The following is a 12514-nucleotide window of genomic DNA, read 5'->3' as shown; positions in this document are numbered from 1 at the left end:
TAAAATAATAAATGTTATAAAATATGGGACTGTTTTATAATAAAATTTATATTATAAATTTATAATATTATTTTAATATTTTTGATATAATTAATTATAAATTAGATGAATAATTAGACAAATAGATAAATCTAAATGTTTATTTAAATTTCAAGAGAAATAGCTAAATTTTAAAAATACAAACATTAATATGTAGATTTTATTAAAGTTTAAGGACTAAATTATAATTTACCCTAGCATTTTTGAGGATATTTTAGTAATTTCCTCTATTTGCCTACGGAGCTAAAGTTCAAAACATCTTTTTGCCACAAACTTAATAATAATAATAATAATACAAAGTTTCACTCTCACATTCTGTAAAAAAAAATAAAAAAAAAAGCTTTTACATTCCTTATAACTATATTTTCCAAATAAAAAGAACTCTTTCAAGCCTTCCTCTAATATGATATTACCTTTATTTATTCACAATAAATATGTTAATAGATGAATAATTTGAATTAATTAAAAGTAAAAAAATATAAAGTTAATTCATAATTCATAATATCTAGTAATCCACTCTAGATTTTAGAATAATAATCTCCATAACTTAGGATTTTGAGTAATCTTTGAATTTCATTGCATGAAAAGAAAGTAAGTTAGAAAGAAATAAATTTACAAACATTGAATTCTAAATTAATTTTAATTGAATAAAGATTATATTATTTTTATTTCTTAATTAGCATTCATCTATTTGTAAGATAGTCATTAAATAAAAAATGTTAAAATAGTTATGATAGAGATTTTATAATTAAATATTTTTAAAATAAAAACTAAGATTGCTAATATAATTTTAAGTCACTTCATAAATTAGGTTATATATATATATATATAATTTTATTGAAACTGTATAATATATTTAAAAAATCATAAAAAATTGTATAAAATCAGTTATTTAGTTCGGTTCGGTTTCATTATAGTTTTTATTCGATTCTTCATGAAAAATCAAAATTGAATCAAAACAGTAAATGAAATTTGATTCGGTATAGTTCTATTCCTACAATAGTTATTCTTTTTCGATTCAAGTTTAATTTAATATGATTCTTTAATTCACTTTAGGACCCCAAAAACTATGAACAACCCTATGTGAATCAAATGAGCGCTTAGTACATTGGTTGGAATATCAGAAACATATATTTTGAAATTATTTTTCCAAATTTACTTCATTTCTCCATGTTAAATTTTACACTCATCTCCCAAATCTCACAATTAGTTCCAAATGAAATTCACAAACTAGCTATTCTTTTAGGAATTCTTGTTCTCTACATCCACTCAATTCATGGACAACAAAGAAAACTAGTAAACACCTAGCTCCCTTAGTTGAGATCATAAAACATACTATACATTGTTATTTATTTGAAAAGAACTCAAAAAAAAAAAAAAAAAAAAAAGAAATCAGATATTTATAGTCTAATACAAAAATGTCAAAATATGATGCAAGCTAAACTTGTTAAACGCATTTCCTGTACATATATATATTTTTTGACAGGAGCTGTGCAAAAGAAGTGTACAAGCAAGAAAGCATATCCCATCACCATTACTTCTTAAAGAACATGCAAGATGCAAATAATGAGTCTCCCATCCATGTTCCCCTGGACCATTTTTCACAGATCAAAATTATTTGATATCTTCTTCTGTCAGAAGCCTAAAACCTTTTGTGATATATTTAACAAAGGTTCCAGCGCACTTGGGGCAAATTTTCTCCCAAAAAGATAACACACTGAAGAGGGCTGATTGTTGTAGGTGCAGTGCTGACCTTCATAAATCCTTCTGAAAAAATCCTCCGTTATATCTGACCTTCCAAATGTTGCTGGGTGAGCTCCACCCCTTGACCAGTCCACCCAAGTGACGCTTCTATTTGCTAACAGATGGGCTGCTTCAATGGTTAGCATTGTGGGGAAATAATGTTCATCAACATAACAATGGGGCTTACAGAATTCTTCAAATTTTGGGTAATATGTAGTATCTTCCACTATGTTAACTGCAAGCCTTCGGTTAATCTCAAACCACTGAGAACCTTTTCGCCACTGGGTGATATTCACCTCAGGACCCATGTTTTCGTTGTATCGTCCTCTCCCATATGGGCCATGGTCATCAAATGCACCAATGAAGCTATATCTAGATTTCATTATGTATTTATAGATGACACTGAAATTATATAGAGGAATGCAAGATTCAGATAGGAGAATGAACCATTCGTTAGAGATATCGAGCAACGCATTTGCAAGAAGCCTTCTTTCAGCATCACACATACTCATCTTACCCCATTCAGAAATCTGCATAGTGAACAACAGATAAACAGTAAACTACAAAGTAATGCAGAAACTTCTGATCAATGTCCACAATTTATGTGAATTTATACTTCAAACATTATTCAATTATGAATCTTTCTAGTTTAAGAGTAATTCACTTTCCTGGAGTTCACATTCATATTCTTATGGAAAGCAAATCATGAAACTGTTAAATAGGGTGAGAAAAATCAAAATAAAACCAAAACAACCAAGTATGAAGTGGTTATGCACAAGAAACAAGGAATGAGCCCAAATATAATTTGAGAAAACAGAGGGACATTTTTCATTCATCATAAATTTATGTTCTCATACATTGCTTAACAGCACAACTACTTGAACAATGTCATGAATGAAGATGACTCTATCTTGTATTTTTGCTCATCTTAAATTCCAAATATGACCGTGTCAAATTCTTTTTATTCACAAAGGCAGTCATAGGCACAAAATTTGAAGCCCCTTCACCATCACAGACATCCAAGACTGATTTGCCTTTCATCTGGCTTGCAAAATAACAATTCCATGTATTCAATTATAGTAAAAGTGAAATTCTTGTTCTTCACAATAATGATCCCCTTCCCAGAGGTACTAGACCATTTGTTCATAAAATGAGTATGTTTTCTTCCCAATATAGGCCTCTTAGAGTCTACTCATAAAAGGAGGGTTTTTTTCAACTTAGATATGGTAACATAAATGGATCAATTGGAACCTATCCGATAGACTCAGTCAACGCAATTGCAGACATAGCATGATTAAATTTAGGGTAATGGAAGATAAGCAAATAAATATACGCAAACCATCATGGAGGCATTTCCATAAATCTTATCTGGTATTCTGGATGCAGCCAACAAATTCCTTAGACTTTACCATAACATGAAGACAGATATCCACACAACCCCCTAACCCAAGCCCACACCATGTTCGAGTGTAAGAAGTTAGCCGTAGCTCTATAAGGCTGGGTTGCTCTTCCTTCTAAATTATTACAATTCCTCCGAATAAATTGCACCATGTGTGATTGCAACTCAAGAGGATCATCAATCTCAATCAACCACCTAAGCCATCACAACGTTGCATTTCTAAACAAAATCTCTGTCCATATTCTTGATTAAAAAGGCTTTTAGTTCTCTTCAAATCCAAATTTAACAAAGAAAACCCAGAATATTGATCAAGACTTGATATAATAATGTGATACCTTGTTGCTGAATCACATTTGTCTCAATGATATCAATTCTAACCCTTCAAATTTTCTAACTAATTCTTCACCTAAGCGTTTACTTAAGGCCATCAAATTCAAAGGAACTCGCTGATAGAGGAAAGAACTTGAAATAGAAATGAAGGAAAGATGGAAAAAATTGGCTTGTATTTACTGAAATTTCAAATTTCAATTACAGAACAATAGCCAAACAGAAATACAATAGCCGACAAGAAAGAACGCATGGGAATTCATTCATTGGCGCAAGCAAGAATTTGCTCGTAAACTTTAATAACTAACTTCTCAGCCTCTCCACTTATTCTACCATTCTATTTATAAAACTCATGGTACTGCCAGGTCATTCAATTTCTGCTACTCATTTCCATTTGCTGCCCCTGAATTCTTCTATGACCTTCTATATAAGAGTCTTCTGGATTCCACCTTCTTTGTTACCCATTCTCATTCCTCTTCTCATATAAACATGCAAAGGTCTAGGCCCATTACACTTGTTTTCTGGATTATTCTGGTCCCTTCTGCATATCACCCTCTTCTCAGAAGCAATCCAAAACATTTTACTGAAAACTGCAAATGCTTCCCTTCACCCCCATTCTACTGTGCCTAAATTCTTCAATAAAATCTACTGCTTTACCTTCTCTATTAAAATGAAAGTCAAATTTCCGCCCCTGGCATAAAAACACAAAAAATTTGAGTCTTGTCCTAAATATTTTCACACTTCTTTTCCTTGCAAGCGTGAATCAAACAAAACCGTAGCAACACCAATGTCTCTCTTATCTTCCTAGGTATATGGTACCAAATCACACTATGTAGGAATAAAATGTTTACACATATTTCACTTGTGTTGTTTGCTAGAAATGGTTCAAACTTCATACTCTGTCTTGCAATTGGAGTCCTACACCACTTGTCAAATATTCATACTGTAAAAACTTGGGGTGCAATCTTGTTTTTGAACTATTGCTAATTTGATATAAAGAAAATTCCATACAAGTTAAGATGATATTGAAGAGAAATTTTAAACATGATGCCTTGACTCCGTGATAAAAATTTAATTTCACCAGAAGGGTTGTATGATTTCCCTCAAGGAAAACCCATTAAAACAGTTCTAATAAAGCAAAGAGGGAAAGAAGGAAAGAAGACAGAAAATATAAATGAACCGTTTAATAATCTAAAATCTGATTCAACTTCTCAGACCCATTATATTGGAACCTCTGAAGCAGCAAGGAGGTCCATACAGAGAGTATTACTACGAAACAGTAATTTAAAACTATCTAAGCAATTTAATATGGCTATATTCAGACAATACAGCCCCTAGAACAAAATTCAAATGTTAAGCTACAGAAAAAAGTATTTTCATAACATGATTTCACTATCAATCCAATATGCACATTAAAACAAGAATGTTTAATACAGAAAAGAACTTACCCGACTGGGGATATGTCTTCCATGAAAAACGGATGAAGATGGAAATTTGGCTTCAAATGTTGGATGTGAATGAACATAGATTGAATACAACCCTTCATACCCCTTCAGAAACCTTTCCCAAAGAGGTGACAGAGGAAGCGGCCCCTTGGTCAAGAACATAAATGCAATCTTTGGAATTCTACTGAAAGGGTATTTCTTTATTCTTGGAACGAATGAAGCCCTCCAAAAGAGCTCTTCATCAGTCATCTTGTGAATCACATTTGAAGGAGGCCTAATCCAACGATCCAAAGCATTAGGTTCCTCAGGGCATGGCTTGGAAGTGGTCTTAACCGTGGTCACCACATTGTTAACTCCAAAACGTTTGATTGAGTATATACTGATGATTGAAAATGCGATGCATAAAGCTAAAAACAGCAGAAATAACTGGAGTAACCTTAGTGGGAACGCCTTGGGTTGGCTTGTTTTGATTGGAATCATAGGGTCCTTGCCCTCCTCTAATGGAACGACCCTCGATTGCATCTCTATAGCGACACTGTATCAAAAATTCACCACCAGGGTCCAATCCTGATAAACCGTTTTCGCAACGAAGTAGCTTTAAAACCTCAAAATTCAAATACAATCATGGGTTGTCTCCCAAGAGAAAAACCCAGATTCCAGCAAATCATATCAGCAAGGCCTAGAAGTTGATGACACAGTACCCAAATAGCTACCTTGTAACAGACAAAGCATTGAAATTTGAGTTTGTGGCACATGGGCTTTACACAAAAGGCGGTTTAATCAAAGATTCCAATGTCTAAGCCAAGATCAAGCGATATGGGATCAATGAGAAAGTGAAAGAAAGAAAAAGAAAATGTGAACATACCATGTTAGCTGTAATGGATCATTTATTTGATTCAGAGATTGAATTGCGGCAAATAGGGAGGGAAGAGAAAGAGACTGATCAAGAAATGGCAGTCAATAAGAAAGCACAACAGGTAAAAGTGGAAGGAGAGGTTGTTTAACTCCAAGAGCGTGAGATGAGAGTAATATGGAGAGAGAAGCGGCAGAAGTTACGTCTGGAATTGAAAGACATGATAAGATTTGTGAATCTGTAAGAATAAATCAGTTTTTTTTTTTTTTTGGAATGTTTTGTTCACAAGCTTTGAGAGGGCGGACGAGGCTAATGCTACTGCCACTGCTGGGGTTGGCTGCTTGGCTTTTTCTCTTTTTAGTCTTCTACTTGTGACCTTGTGACCTGTCACCTCAGCAGCATAGATTTTTTTTTTTTTCCAAGTAATATTCTTTCCTTTTTTTTTTCCTTTTATCTGTTTCAAATAAATCACTTTTTATTATAATTTATTTATTTTTTATTTATATATTTCTATTTAATATAAGTTTTTATTATAAAAATAAGATAATTTAATACAAATTTATAATTTATTTAATGATATTTTTATAAAATAATTTTTTCTCAAAAATTAATTAATTGCAGAAATATTATTAGGAAAAATATTTTCATGTAAATAAAACACGTGTAATATTTTTTTTAATTTAATAAATTTAAATTTGTTTTATAATTTTTTTAATAAAATATATTATATATAATTTATTTTTTAAACTTTTTTAAAAAATATTATTTATACTTTTATGTGAGAAAATTTTATTTTTTAATTAAATTAATAAAATTTTCACAATTAATTATTTTATAAAAAAAACCCTTTTACAAAAATTTTATAAGATAACTTGTAAATTTATGTGAAATCATCTTTTTTTTTAATCAAATAATTATATTTCATATAGAATTAAGTAATAATATGATACATTTTTAATATATTAAAAAATAAAATTTATTAATGATATAAATTATTTAATTTTTAATATAACAGTAAAGTAAATGATATATTTAAAAAATTAAATAAAATTTATTATCTTAACTATATTATTTATATTTTTTAAAATTATATGAAAATAAAAAAATATCTTTATTAAATGATAAGAGTAATATTTATTTATCTAGATAAATGATAATTTTTTATAAAAAAAAAATTAAGGAAATGACAACTGAAAACGGACACCAAACATAACTTATCCACATTATTGGGAAAGAAATCAAAAGTCTTTGTACTTGGTTATTCAAGTCAGATAACCTAATTCAGGCTTAAACGTCACTAGAAAATCCTATTAAAAAAAAAAAAAACTCTGAATTTTTCAAATTTACGGTATAGGTACCAAGGAAACTGTATTTCAGCATTAATTTTACGATATAGATTTATCTTATCGTTTGTTATTTGGACGGCTCCACATCCGCGCGTTGCCTAATTGTTAGGCGTTATATTTAAAAATTTGAAATTATTTTTTTAAATAAAAATATTATTTTAAATGATATTAAAAAGATTAATTTAAAAAAATTATTTTATTATTTTTATATTTTTATAATTAAAATTTATTAAATTTAATTTAAATTATTTTTTAATATTTTACTATTAATATATTTAAAAAAATAAATTTTTCAACATCAATTTTAATAATAATGCCAAATAAGGCCTATATTATTGACGTATAAAAAATAAAATTGAGTGATCATTAAAAAAAAAAGGACAAATTATTAGGTGCATTCGGTGTATATATATATATATTTATTAATAAAATAATGAATCTTATCTTTTTATATTTATTTTGTAATTATTTTTATAGGAGTATACGATGTACTATTTTTTAATGTACCGAATATATTCTATAATTTATCTAGAAAAATGTGAAATTGCGAAATTAAAGCATTCTTTGTAAATAGTTAAAAAAAAGTTGACACATTAAAATTGTTATGAAGTAAGTGAAAATATTAAAATAATCAAATTCAATGATTTATAAGGTAAAGAAAGTCGAGTAAACACTAATAAGGTAGGCTAAGTCAAGTGAAGGTCGATCAATTCTACTAAATTAATTTGACATGGCTGGAATTGAAATAAAAGAGTTTGTGCTTAATAGAGACATGACATCCACTAATTGAGATTCCTCTTGAAACATCTAATGAAGGAGACTTTATCAGTTCATGCTCGCCTCGCTAACTATAAATAATGTAGTAAGTCGAATTACAGAGGATGATTATCTCTACCAAATTAATTTGACGCCGTTCAACTTAAATAAAATGGCACATATTTATTATTTAACAAAGATAGGACACATAGTAACTATCATTATTCTTGACATTTTTAATAAAAAGAACCTCATCAAACTATGCTCGTCTCGTACACTGCAGATAATTTTATCACAATTCACGAATTAAGTTATTGTGATAACCTATTGAATGTGATTCATTCTTTTTTTTTTTTGTATTCTACACTCAGGCCGAGAGTGGAATTGCAAGTAAAATTTCATAGTAAGGATGATCAAATTTTATTAGGATCACTCTCCGGTTTTTCCACCAACCACATCCAACAACCACTATATCAATGCGAGGTGAGACGTGCAAAACAATAGCACCTAAGCTAATTTTAACGTTTCGATCAGGGAAGGTGAGACAGGTTGCTTGCTAGGTGCTAGACCACTCCATGCTAAAATAGAGACGTTTTAATTTTTACGATAGCAACTCAACTCATCCACTAACACCCTGTGCAGCTGCCGTCTTAGTTATTGCGTGACCTCAAAACCTGGGAATTAGTTTCTCCTTCACCTCTGAACTCTGATCTTGCTACAAATCTGGTGTTAAGAAGTCCTTGCCTGAAATACTGGGAGAAAAGGGTTTTTAATTTCTGGATAATGATTACAACTGCTTCTTCCCTGGACACTAGAGTCGTGTTCATTACGCCTTTGTAATACCTCTTTTAGCAAGTGTAAAAATAACTAATCTACATACATCAGAAGCACCTTCACAAGTGTAATCATAAGCATGCTTGAAAACATAATGTAAAAATAACTTTCCATATTCCTGAGATGGTATCATTTGTTAATTTGTTAATCAGTCAACAGCAATTGAACAGATTGTCTAAGGATATTTCCAAACTCGAAAACTCACATCGAAATGGCAGCCAGATACCAGTTTCATGTTCATTAAATAGTACACATAGCATTCAAGCCGTTCTACCTTATCCACACGATAAATTAGTATTATATACTCTTAGAGATTGTGATCACTTCACAACTTCAAATTTAGAACGAAGGTTGGAAATCATTACTGGGCACTCCCCCTTTTCATCATATTCAGCAAATTCACCTCCAGACAAATCAATATCTTCGTATTTAGTCCCTGCAGCCTACATAAATGACATACTGTAAGCTGCAAAATAAAAGCATAACCATGTAAACACTTCAAAATGAAGTGACATTCCAACAATATATGTAGAAATCTTTAAACAGGCTTGTGATGAATATACTGATAAGCAGTGAAGTCTATACTTTCTCCTCTCTGTCTCCTCCAACACGCACACTCAAATGCATCAGAGACAAATAGAAGAAAGAAAATCCAAAATCTATTTTCTCATATTGAGAATATTTAACATTTTAGCATTGACCACAATAGAAAAATCCTATTTTGTGTCATACAAGATATACTCTTACAAAAACATGCATAAAAATGGCAAAGAGCAACTCTCATACTTCCAAGTCCTAATGCTGTGATGCATCTGAAGCTCATTAGACATGGAATTTCCTTCTAATACAATACAGAATTGTATGTTTCCTTATCAATAAATAATGTAAGGAATGTTTCCTTATCAATAAATAATGTAAGGAACCAAATTATTGAAGGTTTACCTCTGAAAATTTTCTTCTAGGAAACCAAATTATTCCCAAGTGAAAAGTTTATAAATATTTCACAGAGAATAGGTAACCTTCATTCTTGTCCAGTCAAAAGACTGAAAATTAATGATGTCAAACGCATAAAATTATAGCTCAGCAACAAAAGTGATACAAGGCTTCACGTCTCACTACAACTGAAAGCATGGATGAACCGGCAGTTTACTACCTGACTTACACATTACCATACAATCCCATCAGATGGGGAAAAAAAACTAGCTTTAATTGAACCTTGAAACATTTATTGGCTCATATCCAATAATAAAGAGAAGAAATGAAGGGATATATTCAAGATCAGAAACTTACAGACTCAGCTTTCCACCCACTACCAAATACAAAACCCTCAGGTTCATAGCCTCTGCAGTCAAACATCATCAACGGGGCATATTTCCCTATATCACTGATTTCCTGGGTAAGCAGCTTACCCTTGCCAGGCACCATCAACACAGTTCCCTCCCTCCCACAAAACTTGCACTACAGAAATAGAAGGGCGCAAAAGCATCACTTAACATTAGAAGATAATCATCTAAGGATAAAGTACAATTAATGAAGTTAAATCCTGCAATAGATGCAAACAGATAGCCTATAAAATAGGACCACTTCTATGATAACCACTGCAAAACACACACACACACACACACACACACACGTGAGAATATTATTACAATGAAAAATGCATGGAAGATTTTACCAAATTATACCATTTTAATTGGTATATTTTCAGACAGTGAACAGTTCTACAGAACCCATTTCACCAAATATATTAATGCATATATGGATATAAAAGAATCCTGATAAAAATTTCAAAGTTCTCAACAAACTTTATAATTTACAACTTGACTAAACATAGCTAAAGGCACTTTTCTCAGCCAAGTTGAAGGGGGAAAGACAAAAGAAATCAATAAATTGCCATAAGGAATCTAAAGAAACAAAGAATTCCTCTTAACTGAGACTGTTATATACTACAAAAAAAGTTGAGGTACAGGCATAACCAAACAAACTTAACAGATCTCTTTTCTTTCATGTTTCCCAACTACTAAAAGGAGAGGGGTACTGATAAATAGAACAAAAGATTACCTTCTGAACAAGATTAGCGGTTCCCTTGCTTGCTGGAACAGGAACAGTCTCATTCAAGGTCACACATGTTTCTTTCTGGCTCAACTCTCCACACCTTCCACATTTCACCTACATATCCAACAAAATAATAAATAAATATACAGGAAAAAAAATTAGGGATACAGTGAGTAGATTCAACAACAAAATGGACCATATTCAATGAGAAAACAGATCAGTCAGAAGCAAAATCCCAAACGGAGACATAGTGGAGAGTTATGAATGGAAGTGCAAATTAAAATAGAACTTGAATACGATCGAATGAGAAGAGGGGGAGGTGACGTTACAATGATCATGATTACAAATTGCCGAAGGTGTAAAACAAGTAAAATAAACTCAAATGTACCAAATTGAATTTGTAAAACTAAGAACAAATATTTAATGAGGTGTCTAGATCCAAAAAGATGTAGGGAAACAAAGGAAGAAACCAGACTGAAAAACAAGCGTAGACTCAAGTTTCATGAACCAAAAATAAATGTGAAAATTTAAACACTGAAGAATGAGCACAAGGAGCAAAATGAAAACTTATCAACACATTAAGCTAAACTGAACTAGTAAAATTTCAAGAATTAAAATCTAAAAATACAACAAAATAGAAATTTATCACAGTACAGACTATAAATGCGGAAAATCATAAAACAATAGTAAAATCTAATAACAGAAGTAAATAACTTCTTTTATAAAAAAAAAAAAAAAAAGGAAGCTGCTACAATGAGCTCATCTCCCATGAGAGTGAGCTGAACAGTACTTGAATCAAATACTTGCATCTAGAGTTGTATCCCCATTATACACACTTTAATTAATTTTAATTTTAGACAAATTTCCATAAAAATATTTAATTTTAATGGTTATAGAACTCATTGTCATGTGAGATGGAGCTTTTTTTTTTAAAACTGCAGATGGAGCTTATATCAGATGCGCCCAGAAAAGAAAAAGGAAATATGCACAAATAGCTATGAGAATCCAGACTCAAAGCAGAAAGAAAATGGGCAAATTCCACTAAAATGAAGATGATAAAAACAGAACCTTAAGAAAACGAAGGAAAACTAAGAATGGCGAACAATAATAGTAACCAGTCGCATAAGGATACATTGAAGATCAATTAGAAGCAATAGAAACCGACAGCGATAGAACAAGAAAACCCTAACGCATTTGCACAGAGGTCGGTATCACATGTTATATACATAAGAGGAACAAAAGAAGCGAAGAAGAGGAGAGGCGATGTAGAATGGACCTTGAAGAAGTAAGGGAAAGAAGGATCGTCGCAACCGCCCTGAGGCTGGAGGCTGGTGATGTTCTCGAGATCGGCGGTTATCATTAGCATGTAGTTCACCATTTCCACTGGTTTTAGCGTCAAAATCAAGCTTCCTACTATAGTGAAAATGTTTTTCTAGAACGGGGTTCGACCATTTTATAGGAGGATTTTGGTTTGGAAAAATTAATATTTAATCTTTTATTTTAGCAAACCCTATTTTAACAAATATATTAATTAATTTTTATATTTTTATTTAAAAAATACATTAATTGTTTTTTATATTTTTATTCTTTTTTTTTAATTCTCTTATGATTTTAAGTTTTAATTTAAATTCTATTCAGTTTCAATAATTTAAAAATATACAGTCTTTTTATTTTTTAAGTCTTATATTATTTAATTTTTATAACTTTTATTAATTTC

General features: G+C 30.9%; 2 protein-coding genes across 4 annotated transcripts; both read right to left on the bottom strand.

Moving 5' to 3' along the window:
• Window positions 1–1417: 1417 nt before the first annotated feature.
• Window positions 1418–6127, bottom strand: LOC110670048 (glycosyltransferase BC10). Of its 2 annotated transcripts, XM_021831981.2 has the most exons (3): window positions 5819–6127; window positions 4957–5666; window positions 1418–2312 (listed from the first exon to the last, which is right to left on the bottom strand). In XM_021831981.2, the coding sequence occupies exons 2-3, from the start codon at window positions 5473–5475 to the stop codon at window positions 1674–1676; spliced, it is 1158 nt and encodes a 385-aa protein (XP_021687673.2). In that variant the 5' UTR covers window positions 5476–5666; window positions 5819–6127; the 3' UTR covers window positions 1418–1673. The 2 variants fall into 2 exon arrangements, with proteins under 2 accessions (XP_021687673.2, XP_021687672.2); XM_021831980.2 differs by having other exon boundaries at window positions 4957–6127.
• Window positions 6128–8839: 2712 nt separating this feature from the next.
• Window positions 8840–12269, bottom strand: LOC110670047 (uncharacterized). Of its 2 annotated transcripts, none has more exons than XM_021831978.2 (4): window positions 12074–12263; window positions 10804–10911; window positions 10033–10200; window positions 8840–9185 (listed from the first exon to the last, which is right to left on the bottom strand). In XM_021831978.2, the coding sequence occupies exons 1-4, from the start codon at window positions 12173–12175 to the stop codon at window positions 9063–9065; spliced, it is 501 nt and encodes a 166-aa protein (XP_021687670.2). In that variant the 5' UTR covers window positions 12176–12263; the 3' UTR covers window positions 8840–9062. The 2 variants fall into 2 exon arrangements, with proteins under 2 accessions (XP_021687670.2, XP_021687671.2); XM_021831979.2 differs by lacking the exon at window positions 8840–9185 and adding an exon at window positions 9382–9895 and having other exon boundaries at window positions 12074–12269.
• Between the last annotated feature and the right edge of the window lie 245 nt (window positions 12270–12514).

This window comes from Hevea brasiliensis, chromosome 4, assembly GCF_030052815.1.
Source record: "Hevea brasiliensis isolate MT/VB/25A 57/8 chromosome 4, ASM3005281v1, whole genome shotgun sequence".
Classification (NCBI taxonomy): domain Eukaryota; kingdom Viridiplantae; phylum Streptophyta; class Magnoliopsida; order Malpighiales; family Euphorbiaceae; genus Hevea; species Hevea brasiliensis.
Note: the sequence above shows the minus strand (reverse complement) of the source record. Positions and strands in the feature narration are given on the sequence as shown.

Bases quoted from the DNA above. Each gene is read 5' to 3' on its own strand.
- LOC110670048 (XM_021831980.2), bottom strand. From the start codon at position 5,475: ATGCAATCGAGGGTCGTTCCATTAGAGGAGGGCAAGGACCCTATGATT. The intron at 2,313-4,956 runs GTAAGTTCTTTT...TTCACTATGCAG, and splicing joins GAAGACATATCCCCAGTCGG to ATTTCTGAATGGGGTAAGAT.
- LOC110670047 (XM_021831978.2), bottom strand. From the start codon at position 12,175: ATGGTGAACTACATGCTAATGATAACCGCCGATCTCGAGAACATCACC. The intron at 10,912-12,073 runs GTCCATTCTACA...TTGGATATGTAG, and splicing joins CTTTCCCTTACTTCTTCAAG to GTGAAATGTGGAAGGTGTGG. The intron at 9,186-10,032 runs GTAAGTTTCTGA...TCATTTATGTAG, and splicing joins GTGGGTGGAAAGCTGAGTCT to GCTGCAGGGACTAAATACGA.